This window comes from Oncorhynchus keta, unplaced genomic scaffold, assembly GCF_023373465.1.
Source record: "Oncorhynchus keta strain PuntledgeMale-10-30-2019 unplaced genomic scaffold, Oket_V2 Un_scaffold_6048_pilon_pilon, whole genome shotgun sequence".
In the NCBI taxonomy this organism is placed as follows: Eukaryota; Metazoa; Chordata; class Actinopteri; order Salmoniformes; family Salmonidae; genus Oncorhynchus; species Oncorhynchus keta.
Window position 1 is genome coordinate 602,443 of NW_026290973.1, and position 18,864 is coordinate 621,306.

Here is an 18,864-nt window from a genome sequence, read left to right on the forward strand (position 1 = left end):
GCTGCCCCATCTCTAGGTTATGGGCTGCCACATCTCTAGGTTATGTGCTGCCACATCTCTAGGTTATGGACTGCCGCATCTCTAGGTTATGGACTGCCACATATGGTCCTTCTGTAGCTCAGTTGGTAGAGCATGGCGCTGTATCTCAGGTTATGGACTGCGGGACCATCTCTAGGTTATGTGCTGCACACATCTGTAGGCTTTGGATGCGCTGCTAAATCTCTAGGTTATTACTATTACATTATCTCTAGGTTATGGACTGCCACATCTCTAGGTTATGTGCTGCCCAATCTATAGGTTATGTGCTGCCACATCTCTAGGTTATGGACTGCCACATCTCTAGGTTATGTGCTGCCACATCTCTAGGTTATGTGCTGCCACATCTCTAGGTTATGGCTGCCACATCTCTAGGTTATGGCTGCCCCATCTCTAGGTTATGTGCTGCCACATCTCTAGGTTATGGCTGCCCCATCTCTAGGTTATGGGCTGCTGCATCCTAGGTTATGTGCTCTCTCTAGGTTATGTGCTGCCACATCTCTAGGTTATGTGCTGCCGCATCTCTAGGTTATGTGACTGCCGCATCTCTAGGTTATGTGCTGCCCCATCTCTAGGTTATGTGCTGCCCCATCTCTAGGTTATGTGCTGCCGCATCTCTAGGTTATGGACTGCCCCATCTCTAGGTTATGTGCTGCCCCATCTCTAGGTTATGGCTGCCCCATCTCTAGGTTATGGCTGCCCCATCTCTAGGTTATGTGCTGCCCCTCTCTAGGTTATGGACTGCCACATCTCTAGGTTATGGACTGCCCCATCTCTAGGTTATGGACTGCCCCATCTCTAGGTTATGGACTGCCCCATCTCTAGGTTATGGACTGCCCCATCTCTAGGTTATGGACTGCCCCATCTCTAGGTTATGGACTGCCCCATCTCTAGGTTATGGGCTGCCCCATCTCTAGGTAATGGACTGCCCCATCTCTAGGTTATGGACTGCCACATCTCTAGGTTATGGGCTGCCCCATCTCTAGGTTATGGACTGCCCCATCTCTAGGTTATGGACTGCCCCATCTCTAGGTTATGGACTGCCCCATCTCTAGGTTATGGACTGCCCCATCTCTAGGTTATGGACTGCCCCATCTCTAGGTTATGTGCTGCACATCTCTAGGTTATGTGCTGCCCCATCTCTAGGTTATGGACTGCCACATCTCTAGGTTATGGACTGCCACATCTCTAGGTTATGGACTGCCACATCTCTAGGTTATGTGCTGCCACATCTCTAGGTTATGTGCTGCCCCATCTCTAGGTTATGTGCTGCCGCATCTCTAGGTTATGTGCTGCCGCATCTCTAGGTTATGGCTGCCCCATCTCTAGGTTATGTGCTGCCACATCTCTAGGTTATGTGCTGCCACATCTCTAGGTTATGGACTGCCACATCTCTAGGTTATGGACTGCCACATCTCTAGGTTATGGACTGCCACATCTCTAGGTTATGGACTGCCACATCTCTAGGTTATGGACTGCCCCATCTCTAGGTTATGGACTGCCACATCTCTAGGTTATGGACTGCCACATCTCTAGGTTATGGGCTGCCCCATCTCTAGGTTATGGACTGCCACATCTCTAGGTTATGGACTGCCACATCTCTAGGTTATGTGCTGCCACATCTCTAGGTTATGGACTGCCACATCTCTAGGTTATGGACTGCCCCATCTCTAGGTTATGGACTGCCCCATCTCTAGGTTATGGCTGCCCATCTCTAGGTTATGTGCTGCCCCATCTCTAGGTTATGGACTGCCACATCTCTAGGTTATGTGCTGCCACATCTCTAGGTTATGTGCTGCCACATCTCTAGGTTATGTGCTGCCACATCTCTAGGTTATGTGCTGCCACATCTCTAGGTTATGTGCTGCCACATCTCTAGGTTATGTGCTGCCGCATCTCTAGGTTATGTGCTGCCGCATCTCTAGGTTATGGGCTGCCCCATCTATAGGTTATGGACTGCCGCATCTCTAGGTTATGGGCTGCCGCATCTCTAGGTTATGGCTGCCACATCTCTAGGTTATGGACTGCCCATCTCTAGGTTATGTGCTGCCACATCTCTAGGTTATGTGCTGCCACATCTCTAGGTTATGGACTGCCACATCTCTAGGTTATGTGCTGCCCCATCTCTAGGTTATGGACTGCCACATCTCTAGGTTATGTGCTGCCACATCTCTAGGTTATGGACTGCCACATCTCTAGGTTATGGACTGCCACATCTCTAGGTTATGGACTGCCACATCTCTAGGTTATGTGCTGCCACATCTCTAGGTTATGGACTGCCACATCTCTAGGTTATGGGCTGCCCCATCTCTAGGTTATGGACTGCCACATCTCTAGGTTATGGACTGCCACATCTCTAGGTTATGGACTGCCACATCTCTAGGTTATGTGCTGCCACATCTCTAGGTTATGTGCTGCCCCATCTCTAGGTTATGGACTGCCACATCTCTAGGTTATGGACTGCCACATCTCTAGGTTATGGACTGCCACATCTCTAGGTTATGTGCTGCCACATCTCTAGGTTATGGACTGCCACATCTCTAGGTTATGGACTGCCCCATCTCTAGGTTATGGACTGCCACATCTCTAGGTTATGTGCTGCCCCATCTCTAGGTTATGGACTGCCCCATCTCTAGGTTATGTGCTGCCCCATCTCTAGGTTTAGGTTATGGACTGCCACATCTCTAGGTTATGTGCTGCCCCATTTCTAGGTTATGGACTGCCGCCATCTCTAGGTTATGTGCTGCCCCTCTCTAGGTTATGGACTGCCATCTCTAGGTTATGGACTGCCACATCTCTAGGTTATGGACTGCCACATCTCTAGGTTATGGACTGCCCCATCTCTAGGTTATGGACTGCCCCATCTCTAGGTTATGGACTGCCCCATCTCTAGGTTATGGACTGCCCCATCTCTAGGTTATGGACTGCCCCATCTCTAGGTTATGGACTGCCACATCTCTAGGTTATGTGCTGCCACATCTCTAGGTTATGTGCTGCCCCATCTCTAGGTTATGGGCTGCCACATCTCTAGGTTATGGGCTGCCCCATCTCTAGGTTATGGGCTGCCCCATCTCTAGGTTATGGACTGCCACATCTCTAGGTTATGGGCTGCCACATCTCTAGGTTATGTGCTGCCGCATCTCTAGGTTATGTGCTGCCCCATCTCTAGGTTATGTGCTGCCACATCTCTAGGTTATGGACTGCCACATCTCTAGGTTATGGCCTCTCTGCCACATCTCTAGGTTATGTGCTGCCACATCTCTAGGTTATGCTGCCGCATCTCTAGGTTATGTGCTGCCACATCTCTAGGTTATGTGCTGCCACATCTCTAGGTTATGGCTGCCACATCTCTAGGTTATGTGCTGCCACATCTCTAGGTTATGGGCTGCCACATCTCTAGGTTATGGGCTGCCACATCTCTAGGTTATGGACTGCCGCATCTCTAGGTTATGGACTGCCTCATCTCTAGGTTATGGACTGCCACATCTCTAGGTTATGGGCTGCCGCATCTCTAGGTTATGGACTGCCACATCTCTAGGTTATGGACTGCCACATCTCTAGGTTATGGACTGCCACATCTCTAGGTTATGGACTGCCACATCTCTAGGTTATGGACTGCCACATCTCTAGGTTATGGACTGCCTGCCCCATCTCTAGGTTATGTGCTGCCCCATCTATAGGTTATGTGCTGCCACATCTCTAGGTTATGGACTGCCACATCTCTAGGTTATGTGCTGCCGCATCTCTAGGTTATGGGCTGCCACATCTCTAGGTTATGTGCTGCCACATCTCTAGGTTATGGACTGCCGCATCTCTAGGTTATGGCTGCCACATCTCTAGGTTATGGACTGCCACATCTCTAGGTTATGGACTGCCACATCTCTAGGTTATGTGCTGCCCCATCTCTAGGTTATGTGCTGCCGCATCTCTAGGTTATGTGCTGCCCCATCTCTAGGCTGCCACATCTCTAGGTTATGGACTGCCACATCTGCTGCCACATCTCTAGGTTATGTGCTGCCACATCTCTAGGTTATGTGCTGCCGCATCTCTAGGTTATGGCTGCCCCATCTCTAGGTTATGGACTGCCCCATCTCTAGGTTATGTGCTGCCGCATCTCTAGGTTATGGCTGCCACATCTCTAGGTTATGGACTGCCACATCTCTAGGTTATGGCTGCCACATCTCTAGGTTATGGCTGCCGCATCTCTAGGTTATGGACTGCCCCATCTCTAGGTTATGGACTGCCACATCTCTAGGTTATGGACTGCCACATCTCTAGGTTATGTGCTGCCACATCTCTAGGTTATGGGCTGCCACATCTCTAGGTTATGGACTGCCACATCTCTAGGTTATGTGCTGCCACATCTCTAGGTTATGGACTGCCACATCTCTAGGTTATGTGCTGCCACATCTCTAGGTTATGTGCTGCCACATCTCTAGGTTATGGCTGCCACATCTCTAGGTTATGTGCTGCCACATCTCTAGGTTATGTGCTGCCACATCTCTAGGTTATGTGCTGCCACATCTCTAGGTTATGGGCTGCCACATCTCTAGGTTATGTGCTGCCGCATCTCTAGGTTATGGACTGCCACATCTCTAGGTTATGGCTGCCACATCTCTAGGTTATGGACTGCCACATCTCTAGGTTATGTGCTGCCACATCTCTAGGTTATGGACTGCCACATCTCTAGGTTATGTGCTGCCACATCTCTAGGTTATGGACTGCCACATCTCTAGGTTATGGCTGCCACATCTCTAGGTTATGGACTGCATCTCTAGGTTATGTGCTGCCACATCTCTAGGTTATGTGCTGCCACATCTCTAGGTTATGGACTGCCACATCTCTAGGTTATGGACTGCCACATCTCTAGGTTATGTGCTGCCACATCTCTAGGTTATGGACTGCCACATCTCTAGGTTATGGACTGCCACATCTCTAGGTTATGTGCTGCCCCATCTCTAGGTTATGGACTGCCACATCTCTAGGTTATGGACTGCCCATCTCTAGGTTATGGACTGCCACATCTCTAGGTTATGTGCTGCCCCATCTCTAGGTTATGGACTGCCACATCTCTAGGTTATGTGCTGCCCATCTCTAGGTTATGGACTGCCACATCTCTAGGTTATGTGCTGCCACATCTCTAGGTTATGGACTGCCACATCTCTAGGTTATGGCTGCCCCATCTCTAGGTTATGGACTGCCCCATCTCTAGGTTATGGACTGCCCCATCTCTAGGTTATGGCTGCCACATCTCTAGGTTATGGACTGCCACATCTCTAGGTTATGTGCTGCCACATCTCTAGGTTATGTGCTGCCACATCTCTAGGTTATGTGCTGCCACATCTCTAGGTTATGGACTGCCGCATCTCTAGGTTATGTGCTGCCACATCTCTAGGTTATGTGCTGCCCCATCTCTAGGTTATGGACTGCCACATCTCTAGGTTATGGGCTGCCACATCTCTAGGTTATGTGCTGCCACATCTCTAGGTTATGTGCTGCCCCATCTCTAGGTTATGGCTGCCCATCTCTAGGTTATGGACTGCCGCATCTCTAGGTTATGGACTGCCACATCTCTAGGTTATGTGCTGCCACATCTCTAGGTTATGGACTGCCACATCTCTAGGTTATGTGCTGCCACATCTCTAGGTTATGTGCTGCCACATCTCTAGGTTATGGACTGCCACATCTCTAGGTTATGGACTGCCACATCTCTAGGTTATGGGCTGCCCCATCTCTAGGTTATGTGCTGCCACATCTCTAGGTTATGTGCTGCCACATCTCTAGGTTATGGGCTGCCACATCTCTAGGTTATGGGCTGCCCCATCTCTAGGTTATGGACTGCCACATCTCTGGGTTATGGACTGCCACATCTCTAGGTTATGGACTGCCACATCTCTAGGTTATGGACTGCCACATCTCTAGGTTATGGACTGCCTCTCTAGGTTATGGACTGCCTCTCTAGGTTATGGACTGCCTCTCTAGGTTATGTGCTGCCCCATCTCTAGGTTATGGACTGCCTCTCTAGGTTATGGACTGCCACATCTCTAGGTTATGTGCTGCCACATCTCTAGGTTATGGCTGCCACATCTCTAGGTTATGCTGCCCCATCTCTAGGTTATGGACTGCCATCTCTAGGTTATGGACTGCCACATCTCTAGGTTATGGACTGCCGCATCTCTAGGTTATGGACTGCCACATCTCTAGGTTATGGACTGCCCCATCTCTAGGTTATGGACTGCCCCATCTCTAGGTTATGGCTGCCACATCTCTAGGTTATGTTACTGCCCCATCTCTAGGTTATGGCTGCCACATCTCTAGGTTATGTGCTGCCACATCTCTAGGTTATGTGCTGCCACATCTCTAGGTTATGGACTGCCACATCTCTAGGTTATGTGCTGCCACATCTCTAGGTTATGTGCTGCCCCATCTCTAGGTTATGGACTGCCACATCTCTAGGTTATGGGCTGCCACATCTCTAGGTTATGTGCTGCCACATCTCTAGGTTATGTGCTGCCCCATCTCTAGGTTATGTGCTGCCCATCTCTAGGTTATGGACTGCCGCATCTCTAGGTTATGTGCTGCCCCATCTCTAGGTTATGGACTGCCACATCTCTAGGTTATGGCTGCCACATCTCTAGGTTATGTGCTGCCACATCTCTAGGTTATGGACTGCCACATCTCTAGGTTATGGCTGCCACATCTCTAGGTTATGGACTGCCCATCTCTAGGTTACATCTCTAGGTTATGTGCTGCCCATCTCTAGGTTATGTGCTGCCACATCTCTAGGTTATGGACTGCCACATCTCTAGGTTATGTGCTGCCACATCTCTAGGTTATGTGCTGCCACATCTCTAGGTTATGTGCTGCCACATCTCTAGGTTATGGTGCTGCCACATCTCTAGGTTATGTGCTGCCACATCTCTAGGTTATGGGCTGCCACATCTCTAGGTTATGGACTGCCACATCTCTAGGTTATGGACTGCCCCATCTCTAGGTTATGGACTGCCCCATCTCTAGGTTATGGGCTGCCACATCTCTAGGTTATGGCTGCCACATCTCTAGGTTATGTGCTGCCACATCTCTAGGTTATGGCTGCCACATCTCTAGGTTATGGACTGCCCCATCTCTAGGTTATGGACTGCCACATCTCTAGGTTATGGACTGCCACATCTCTAGGTTATGTACTGCCACATCTCTAGGTTATGTGCTGCCACATCTCTAGGTTATGTGCTGCCACATCTCTAGGTTATGGACTGCCACATCTCTAGGTTATGTGCTGCCACATCTCTAGGTTATGTGCTGCCACATCTCTAGGTTATGGACTGCCACATCTCTAGGTTATGGACTGCCACATCTCTAGGTTATGGACTGCCACATCTCTAGGTTATGGACTGCCACATCTCTAGGTTATGGACTGCCACATCTCTAGGTTATGTGCTGCCACATCTCTAGGTTATGGACTGCCACATCTCTAGGTTATGTGCTGCCACATCTCTAGGTTATGTGCTGCCACATCTCTAGGTTATGTGCTGCCACATCTCTAGGTTATGTGCTGCCACATCTCTAGGTTATGTGCTGCCACATCTCTAGGTTATGTGCTGCCACATCTCTAGGTTATGGGCTGCCACATCTCTAGGTTATGGACTGCCACATCTCAAGATTATGGACTGCCTCTCTAGGTTATGTGCTGCCACATCTTTAGGTTATGTGCTGCCACATCTCTAGGTTATGGACTGCCACATCTCTAGGTTATGGACTGCCACATCTCTAGGTTATGGGCTGCCACATCTCTAGGTTATGGACTGCCACCTCTCTAGGTTATGGACTGCCACCTCTCTAGGTTATGGACTACCACCTCTCTAGGTTATGGACTGCCTCTCTAGGTTATGGACTGCCTCTCTAGGTTATGGACTGCCACATCTCTAGGTTATGTGCTGCCACATCTCTAGGTTATGTGCTGCCGCATCTCTAGGTTATGTGCTGCCACATCTCTAGGTTATGGACTGCCACATCTCTAGGTTATGTGCTGCCGCATCTCTAGGTTATGTGCTGCCGCATCTCTAGGTTATGGCTGCCACATCTCTAGGTTATGGCTGCCGCATCTCTAGGTTATGTGCTGCCGCATCTCTAGGTTATGGACTGCCACATCTCTAGGTTATGGACTGCCGCATCTCTAGGTTATGTGCTGCCACATCTCTAGGTTATGTGCTGCCACATCTCTAGGTTATGTGCTGCCACATCTCTAGGTTATGTGCTGCCACATCTCTAGGTTATGGCTGCCACATCTCTAGGTTATGGGCTGCCACATCTCTAGGTTATGGACTGCCACATCTCTAGGTTATGGGCTGCCACATCTCTAGGTTATGGACTGCCACATCTCTAGGTTATGGACTGCCTCTCTAGGTTATGTGCTGCCACATCTCTAGGTTATGTGCTGCCACATCTCTAGGTTATGTGCTGCCACATCTCTAGGTTATGTGCTGCCACATCTCTAGGTTATGTGCTGCCACATCTCTAGGTTATGGGCTGCCACATCTCTAGGTTATGGACTGCCACATCTCTAGGTTATGGACTGCCACATCTCTAGGTTATGGACTGCCACATCTCTAGGTTATGGACTGCCTCTCTAGGTTATGGACTGCCACATCTCTAGGTTATGGACTGCCACATCTCTAGGTTATGGACTGCCACATCTCTAGGTTATGGACTGCCACATCTCTAGGTTATGTACTGCCCCATCTCTAGGTTATGGACTGCCACATCTCTAGGTTATGGACTGCCCCATCTCTAGGTTATGGACTGCCACATCTCTAGGTTATGGACTGCCTCTCTAGGTTATGTGCTGCCACATCTCTAGGTTATGGACTGCCACATCTCAAGATTATGGACTGCCTCTCTAGGTTATGTGCTGCCACATCTTTAGGTTATGTGCTGCCACATCTCTAGGTTATGGACTGCCACATCTCTAGGTTATGGACTGCCCCATCTCTAGGTTATGTGCTGCCCCATCTCTAGGTTATGGACTGCCGCATCTCTAGGTTATGGACTGCCGCATCTCTAGGTTATGGACTGCCGCATCTCAGGTTATGTGCTGCCCCATCTCTAGGTTATGGACTGCCACATCTCTAGGTTATGGGCTGCCACATCTCTAGGTTATGGGCTGCCCCATCTCTAGGTTATGGACTGCCCCATCTCTAGGTTATGTGCTGCCACATCTCTAGGTTATGTGCTGCCACATCTCTAGGTTATGTGCTGCCACATCTCTAGGTTATGACTGCCCCATCTCTAGGTTATGGACTGCCACATCTCTAGGTTATGGACTGCCACATCTCTAGGTTATGTGCTGCCCCATCTCTAGGTTATGGACTGCCCCATCCTAGGTTATGTGCTGCCCCATCTCAAGAATGTGCTGCCCCATCTCAGGTTATGTGCTCCCACATCTCAGGTTAACTGCCACATCAGGTTATGTACTGCCACATCTCTAGGTTATGGACTGCCACATCTCTAGGTTAGGGTCATCTCCCAGCCTCTTCAAGCTAATGTATGTGGTCAGGCCTATATCAAACTGCCCCTCTTCATCTCCAGCTCTCAGGCTGTAATGTGTATATATTTTCCACAGGGGTCATGTGTATATATTTTCTACACCATGGGTCAGGCTATGTAATGTGTAGCACCAGGGTCAGCTGTACCCCCTCTAGGCACCAGGGTCAGCTGTATTTTCTACAGGCTATGTGTAGCACCAGGTCAGCTGTACCCCCTGTTTTGTTTTAGCACCAGGGTCAGCTGTGACCCTTCACCAATTAAGCACCTCAGCTGTACCCCTCGGTTGCACCAGGGTCAGCTCACTACCAGGGTCAGCTTCCAAACTTCCTGTGGAAGCAACATCAGCACAAGAACTGTTCTAGTCCGGAGAGCAGTGGTTTCCAAACAGGGTCAGCTTTTATAGTCCCAGGGTCAGCTGTACCCCTTCAAACAGGGTCCAGCTGCATGTACCCCTCTAGCACCAGGGTCAGCTGTACCCCCTCTAGCACCAGGGTCAGCTGTACCCCCTCTAGCACCAGGGTCAGCTGTACCCCCTCTAGCACCAGGGTCAGCTGTACCCCCTCTAGCACCAGGGTCAGCTGTACCCCCTCTAGCACCAGGGTCAGCTGTACCCCTCTAGCACCAGGGTCAGCTGTACCCCCTCTAGCACCAGGGTCAGCTGTACCCCCTCTAGCACCAGGGTCAGCTGTACCCCCTCTAGCACCAGGGTCAGCTGTACCCCTCTAGCACCAGGGTCAGCTGTACCCCTCTAGCACCAGGGTCAGCTGTACCCCTCTCGCACCAGGGTCAGCTGTACCCCCTCAGCTGTAGCACCAGGGTCAGCTGTACCCCCTCTAGCACCAGGGTCAGCTGTACCCCCTCTAGCACCAGGGTCAGCTGTACCCCCTCTAGCACCAGGGTCAGCTGTACCCTCTCTAGCACCAGGGTCAGCACACTCTCAAATGTTGTTTTTTGCCGTCATTGTAAGCCTGCCACACACACTATACAATACATTTATTAAACATTAGAATGAGTGAGTTGTCGTCACAACCCGGCTCGTGAGAAGTGACAAAGAGCTCTTATAGGACCATTTCACAAATAATAATATAATCAATAATTTAGCTTTTTATTTAACCATCTTAAATATAAAACCCTATTTGTTCATAGAAAATGGTGAATAACTCACCTCAGGTTAATGAGAAGGGTGTGCTTGAAAGGATGCACATAACTCTGCAATGTTGGGTTGTATTGAAGAGAGTCTCAGTCTTAAATCATTTCCCACACACAGTCTGTGCCTGTATTTAGTGTTCATGCTAGTGAGGGCCGAGAATCCACTCTCACATAGGTATGTGGTTGCAAAGGGCATCAGTGTTTTAGCAGCACGATCTGCCAAGGCAGGATACTCTGAGCGCAGCCCAATCCAGAAATCTGGCAGTGGCTTCTGATTTAAATTACATTTTCACAGAACCACTTGTTTTCAATTTTGATGAGGCTCTCTTGTTCAGATATCGGTAAGTGTACTGGAGGCAGGGCAGGAAAGGGATAACGAATCCAGTTGTTGTGTCATCCGTTTTGGGAAAGTACCTGCGTAATTGCGCACCCAACTCGCTCAGGTGCTTCGCTGTATCACATTTGACATGTCTGTAAGCTTGAGTTCATTTGCACACAAAAACCATACACTGTTGGAAAGACCTGTGTGTTGTCCTTGTTAATGCAGACAACGAGCTCCAGCTTCTAAATCATAGCCTCAATTTTGTCCTACACATTGAATATAGTTGAGGAGAGTCCCTGTAATCCTAGATTCAGATCATTCAGGCAAGAGAAAACATCGCCCAGATAGGCCAGTCCAGTGAGAAACTCGTCATCATCAAGCGCTCAGACAAGTGAAAATGATGGTCAGTAAAGAGAACTTTAAGCTCGTCTCTCAATTCCAAAATACGTGTCAATACTTTGCCCCTTGATAACCAGCGCACTTCTGTATGTTGTAAAAGCGTTACATGGTCCCTGCCCATATCAGTGCATAGTGCAGAAAATACACAAGAGTCCAGTGTTCAGGGGCCTTGCTTTAACAAAGTTAACCATTTTCATTGTAGTATCCAAAACGTCTTTCAAGCTGTCAGGCATTCCCTTGGCAGCAAGAGCCTCTCGGTGGATGCTGCAGTGTACCCAACTAGCGTTGAGAGCAACTGCTTGCGCACACGTTACCACTCCACTATGTCTCCCTGTCATGGCTTTTGCCCCATCAGTACAGATACCAACACATCTTGACCACCAATGTCCATTTGATGTCACAAAGCTGTAAAAAAATATCCTCTCCTGTTGTTGTGGTTTGCAGAAGAGGATGTCTTCCTTAACTGACCCCCCCATAAACGTAACGGACATATACCAGGAGCTGTGCCAGGCCTGCCAATTCACTGGCTTGTATGCAAAGCATTAATTGTTTCAAAACATCTCCTGCCATGTCACTGATGCGTTGTGGAACAGTGTTTGTATAGTTTTTTGGACCTTTTCCCCTGCCATATTCTCGGCAGCAGGAAGAATTAAGTCCTCCACAATAGTATGGGGATTGCGTTTTATACATGTCTTACTACTCGAAAGTCGTCTTAATTATTGCTAAAAAAACTCCTGTGGTTTATTTTCGAATTGCCATTGGGTTTTTAAATGTCAGCTCAAGAGTTGTGAGAGTACTTTTGCACATATAAAACGCTCTGGCTGAGGAAAGGCACTACTCCCAATCTAAGTGAACCCCAAATCAATGTAGTTCTCATCATATTTGTGCCTCTTCGATGGTCCAACGTCCCTGTCTGTTGTTCGGGGCTTTCCTGGGTAAGGGGCCAGTAGCTTGGTGTTTTCCCGGGTAAGGGGCCAGTAGCTTGGTGCTTTCCCGGGTAAGGGGCCAGTAGCTTGGTGTTTTCCCGGGTAAGGGGGCAGTAGCTTGGTGTTTTCCCGGGTAAGGGGTCAGTAGCTTGGTGCTTTCCCAGGTAAGGGGACAGTAGCTTGGTGTTTTCCCGGGTAAGGGGACAGTAGCTTGGTGTTTTCCTGGGTAAGAGGACAGTAGCTTGGTGTTTTCCCGGGTAAGGGGACAGTAGCTTGGTGTTTTCCTGGGTAAGGGGTCAGTAGCTTGGTGTTTTCCCGGGTAAGGGGTCAGTAGCTTGGTGTTTTCCCAGGTAAGGGGCCAGTAGCTTGGTGCCCAGGTAAGGGGCCAGTAGCTTGGTGCTTTCCCAGGTAAGGGGCCAGTAGCTTGGTGTTTTCCTGCCAGTTTGGTGTTTTCCTGGGTAAGGGGCCAGTAGCTTGGTGTTTTCCTGGGTAAGGGGCCAGTAGCTTGGTGTTTTCCCAGGTAAGGGGCCAGTAGCTTGGTGTTTTCCCAGGTAAGGGGCCAGTAGCTTGGTGTTTTCCTGGAGTAAGGGGCCAGCTTGGTGTTTTCCCAGGTAAGGGGCCAGTAGCTTGGTGCTTTCCCAGGTAAGGGGCCAGTAGCTTGGTGTTTTCCTGGCCAGTAGCTTGGTGCTTTCCCAGGTAAGGGGGCAGGAGCTTGGTGTTTTCCCAGGTAAGGGGCCAGTAGCTTGGTGCTTTCCCAGGTAAGGGGCCAGTAGCTTGGTGCTTTCCCAGGTAAGGGGACAGTAGCTTGGTGCTTTCCCAGGTAAGGGGGCAGTAGCTTGGTGTTTTCCTGGGTAAGGGGGCAGTAGCTTGGTGTTTTCCTGGGTAAGGGGGCAGTAGCTTGGTGTTTTCCCAGGTAAGGGGCCAGTAGCTTGGTGCTTTCCCAGGTAAGGGGACAGTAGCTTGGTGCTTTCCCAGGTAAGGGGACAGTAGCTTGGTGTTTTCCTGGGTAAGGGGCCAGTAGCTTGGTGCTTTCCCAGGTAAGGGGCCAGTAGCTTGGTGCTTTCCCAGGTAAGGGGCCAGTAGCTTGGTGCTTTCCCAGGTAAGGGGCCAAGGGGACAGTAGCTTGGTGTTTTTTCCCGTTTTCCCAGGTAAGGGGCCAGTAGCTTGGTGCTTTCCTGGGTAAGGGGCCAGTAGCTTGGTGTTTTCCCAGGTAAGGGGACAGTAGGGGCCAGTAGCTTGGTGTTTTGGGTAAGGGGCCAGGCTTGGTGTTTTCCCAGGTAAGGGGCCAGTAGGGTGTTTTCCCAGGTAAGGGGCCAGTAGCTTGGTGTTTTCCTGGGTAAGGGGCAGTAGCTTGGTGTTTTCCCAGGTAAGGGGCCAGTAGCTTGGTGCTTTCCCGGGTAAGGGGGCAGTAGCTTGGTGTTTTCCCAGGTAAGGGGACAGTAGCTTGGTGCTTTCCTGGGTAAGGGGCCAGTAGCTTGGGGCTTTCCTGGGTAAGGGGGGCAGTAGCTCTTCGGCTGCATCAGATTCACAACTGTCAGTGTCCATGCCAGCTGGGCTAACAACAAATGTAGATTTACTGATGGTAGCATTGGATGTGCTCGTGGAAGCAGAACAACATGTCATCAATAGGTGCAGGTGTCGTACTGCTGGTAGTAGCAGTAGTACCAGTAGAGCTGGTATGTGTCTCGATGGACGCGGGCCTTACTTATTTTTAACCATTTATCAATTTTAGACAAATGGAATGAGCAGCAGCTACGTTTGGCTACATGCAGGCCGTTAGTGGAATTCCTGCGATAGAGTAATGGTTAATGTGATTGGATGTTAATTATTTGACTAGGCTTCCTGTATTTGGCATTGTGTTGTTATTTCACTGAACACTAGATGGTTTCATTGTATTTTTGGCAGTGAAACGAGGCTACTCAGGCGAGGGGGAAAAAACTCACCCAGATATATATCCCCGCTGGAAAATATAAATGGACTGTTTGTAAATGTGAAGAAATGTTTTTGTTGAGATTGGTGTGGAATAACTTGACTGGCCTGCACAGAGCCCTGACCTCAACCCCATCGAACACCTTCGGAATAAATTGGAAAGCTGACTGCAAGGCAGGCCCAACAACTCAGTGTGAGTGGAGGCTGTTATAGCAGCAATGTTCCAACATCTAGTGGAAAGCCTTCCCAGAAGAGTGGAGGCTGTTATAGCAGCAATGTTCCTACATCTAGTGGAAAGCCTTCCCAGAAGAGTGGAGGCTGTTATAGCAGCAAAGGGGGCACAGACTCCATATTGATGCCCATGATTTTGGAATGAGATGTTTGACCAGCAGCTGTCCACATACATGTATTGTCATGTATTGTATATTTTATCTCCAGCTACTGCAGGCTATGTAATCAAATAATACATTGAATCAAATATTAGGTGTAGACCTTTACGTGGAATGCTACTTATGAGCCCGTTCACAACAATGCAGAGTTAAAAAGACCAATATGAACTAAATTTAAACAGGAAATAAACAAAAAAATAAATGTCACTGGAAGGTGTTTGTTTTCAGCAAACTTAACATGTGTAAATATTTACATGAACATAGCAAGATTCAACAACTGAGACATAAACTGAACAAGTTCCACAGACATGTGACTAACAGAAATGGAATGAGGTGTCCCTGAACAAAGGGGGGGGGGTCAAAATCAAAAGTAACAGTCAGTATCTGGTGTGGCCACCAGCTGCATTAAGTACTGCAGTGCATCTCCTCATGGACTGCACCAGATTTTCCAGTTCTTGCTGTGAGATGTTACCCCACTCTTCTACCAAGGCACCTGAAAGTTCCAGACATTTCTGGCGGAAATGGCCCTAGCCCTCACCCTCCGATCCAAACAGGTGTCAGATGTGCTCAATGGGATTGAGATCCGGGCTCTTCGCTGGCCATGGCAGAACACTGACATTCCCACCTTGCAGGAAATCATACACAGAACGAGCTGTATGGCTGGTAGCATTGTCAAGCTGGAGGGTGATGTCAGTATGAGCCTGCAGGAAGTGTACCACATGAGGGAGGAGGATGTCTTTTTTGTAATATATAGCGTTGAGATTGTTTGCAATGACAACAAGCGCAGTCCGATGATGCTGTGACACACCACCACCACGGATCCTCCACCTCCAAATCGATCCTGCTCCGGAGTACAGGCCTCTGTGTAACGCTCATTCCTTTGACGATAAACACGAATCCGACCATCAACCCTGGTGAGACAAAACCGCAACTCGTCAGTGACGGTGGATTTGTGCCCATAGGCAACGTTGTTGCCGGTGATGTCTGGTGAGGACCTGCCTTACAACAGGCCTACAAGCCTTCAGTCCAGCCTCTCTCAGCCTATTGAGGACCTGCCTTACAACAGGCCTACAAGCCTTCAGTCCAGCCTCTCTCAGCCTATTGAGGACCTGCCTTACAACAGGCCTACAAGCCCTCAGTCCAGCCTCTCTCAGCCTATTGAGGACCTGCCTTACAACAGGTCTACCAGCCCTCAGTCCAGCTTCTCTCAGCCTATTGAGGACCTGCCTTACAACAGGCCTACCAGCCCTCAGTCCAGCCTCTCCCAGCCTATTGAGGACCTGCCTTACAACAGGTCTACCAGCCCTCAGTCCAGCCTCTCTCAGCCTATTGAGGACAGTCGGAGCACTGATGGAGGGATAGTGCGTTCTTGGTGTAACTCAGGCAGGTGTTGTTGCCATCCTGTACCTGTCCCGCAGGTGTGATGTTCGGATGTACTGATCCTGTGCAGGTGTTGTTACATGTGGTCTGTCGCTGCAAGGACGATCTGCTGTCCGTCCTGTCTCCCTGTAGCGCTGTCTTAGGCATCTCACAGTATTGACATTGCAGTTTATTGCCCTGGCCACATCTGCAGTCCTCATGCCTCCTTGCAGCATGCCTAAGGCACGTTCACGCAGAAGAGCAGGGATCCTGGGCATCTTTTTTTGTGTGTGTCAATAGGAAGGCCGTCTGTAAGCTGTTATTGTCTTAACGACCGTTCCACAGGTGCATGTTTATTAATTGTTTATGGTTAACTGAACAAGCATGGGAAACAGTGTTAAACCCTTTAGAATGAAGATTTGTGAATTCTTTGAAAGACAGGGTCCTGAAAAGGGGACGTTTCTTTTTTTTGCTGAGTTTATTTTCCCCAGCTTCTGCAGGCTATGTGTAATGTGTATATCTTTTTTCTAGCTTCTGAGGGGTAAGGTATCTTGGCTAGCCTCTATCTAACTTCTCTCTCCTCTCCCAGCTTCTGCAGGGGGCTATTCTGCTCTGAGTGGTGGTAAGAAGACTAAGAAGAAGCTGGCTGCCCCAGACATCAGCCTGACTCTGGATCGGAGTGAAGGATCTCTGCTGTCTGATGAGCTGGAGGAGGAGAGTACAGAGCTAGACCTGGATGATATAGACACACCATCTGACAACAGTAATGAGTTTGAATGGGAAGGTATGGACCTGTAACATGATGTACTTGTATAACATTAGGTACTTGTAAAATAATGTTAATAATGTTAATGTATGGTGCCACCCAACCCTGGCCTTTTTGTGTAGGGGTGATCCGAACGTGCTGACCACCCAACAGCAGTCAAGCACCCAAGCTAATTGGCTAGATAGCTAGACTCAAATGGGAGAACACCCCACTCTGACCATTTTACCTGCCCTAGCAGAGCTGGTTAGGCTGTTTTCATGTTATCCAGGACGTTTGTGTGCTGCTGGCAACATTTTAATAACGCTTTTGTTGCCGACGTTTACTGACACTGGCCATATTTAATGGGTTTCAGCATTCGTAAATGTATCAGTTATTCTGCACTCTGGCACACTCAGACGAGTGCTCTGAAATCGGAGTACATGGCTGAATTACGAACGTACCCGAAATGGTTACTTGCATAACCAATCAGGTTCAATGTAGCTAGCTAACATCAGGCTTTAACTAGCCAAGCAAATGCCTCTGAGATACGAATAATAAGATCATACACGTAACGTTAGCTAGCGAGCCAGCCAACTAACGTTAGCTAGCTAGCTAACAGCACACTTTAACTTGGAAAGGAAACAACTTTGTCAAAATTAGAATTGTGTAATATCTGAAAATGTAGCTAGCTAGACCATCTTACCCATATACATCATGGTTGGACACTTCTCCCTGTCACGTAAGCCATGGTTGCCCTTAGTTTGAAGATGTAATCCAGATCCTCGTGTTTTCTCATCATACTCTAATTCCACAGATTTCCAAACTCGGTTCTCCAGAAAGTGTAGTTCTTCTAAACAATATATAGCTTTTTAAAATGTTTATATATAAAAAAAGCTATGTTAGACATACTACACATACTAACCAGCTCAAATAGACAGAAGCGTGCCACATGGCAGACCAATCCGAACTCATCTCTCGGCATGCCCAGCCCACTCATTATCTCAGCCATTCATGGCTAGCAGCAAGGTAGCTGACTTTTTCTGTGGCTATACCAACAAGGCTCGTAATTGAACAATTCTATTCATATTTACTGATGACATACAAGTTTGTTATTAAGGCACATGAAAGTTCACGTTTGAGAATTTCTGCAAAAAAAAAAATGCATTTAGATTTTTTTTTAAAGACATTCAAATGTCTCTCGTATGAAGTAGTGACCCACGTCATACACCTAGTTTCATGAAACTGGTCACATATTGATTATCCCGGACCAGGCCCAAATCCCCGACACTCGAAGAAGGAGAAGGCGGCGCTATAGAGGTCGGTGCGCGGTAACCTTGACAACTGCGCCCCTCTCCCCTCTGTTATTTTGGCTTATAGAAAGGTGTACATGTATGCCGATGACTCGTGTTATGTTAAGTCCCCAAGCTAGATCCCTGCAATGTCTCATTTAAGATCTAGTTTTCTGGTCTCTCTGGACTAAAACCTAATTAAGATACATTTACCGTATTACGTATTGGATCTTTGACATTACAGTTTACCTATAAAATGGGCTGACTGTGAAGTAGACATTACCCTGCAGTTTACCTATAAAATGGGCTGACTGTGAAGTAGACATTACCCTGCAGTTTACCTATAAAATGGGCTGACTGTGAAGTAGACATTACCCTGCAGTTTACCTATAAAATGGGCTGACTGTGAAGTAGACATTACCCTGCAGTTTACCTATAAAATGGGCTGACTGTGAAGTAGACATTACCCTGCAGTTTACCTATAAAATGGGCTGACTGTGAAGTAGACATTACCCTGCAGTTTACCTATAAAATGGGCTGACTGTGAAGTAGACATTACCCTGCAGTTTACCTATAAAATGGGCTGACTGTGAAGTAGACATTACCCTGCAGTTTACCTATAAAATGGGCTGACTGTGAAGTAGACATTACCCTGCAGTTTACCTATAAAATGGGCTGACTGTAGACATTACCCTGCAGTAGACATTACCCTGCAGTTTACCTATAAAATGGGCTGACTGTGAAGTAGACATTACCAGTTTACCTATAAAATGGGCTG

The 18,864-nt window shown here is 48.5% G+C and overlaps 1 protein-coding gene across 1 annotated transcript in view; it reads left to right on the top strand.

Annotated features, from left to right (window-relative positions):
* bnip2 (BCL2 interacting protein 2) overlaps positions 1 to 18,864 on the top strand; it is a 76,889-nt gene that overhangs the window by 40,403 nt on the left and 17,622 nt on the right. Inside the window, exon 4 of the mRNA XM_052517203.1 lies at positions 16,642 to 16,836. Within this exon, the coding sequence (XP_052373163.1) occupies positions 16,642 to 16,836 (195 nt within the window). The remainder of the gene's footprint in view (positions 1 to 16,641; positions 16,837 to 18,864) is intronic.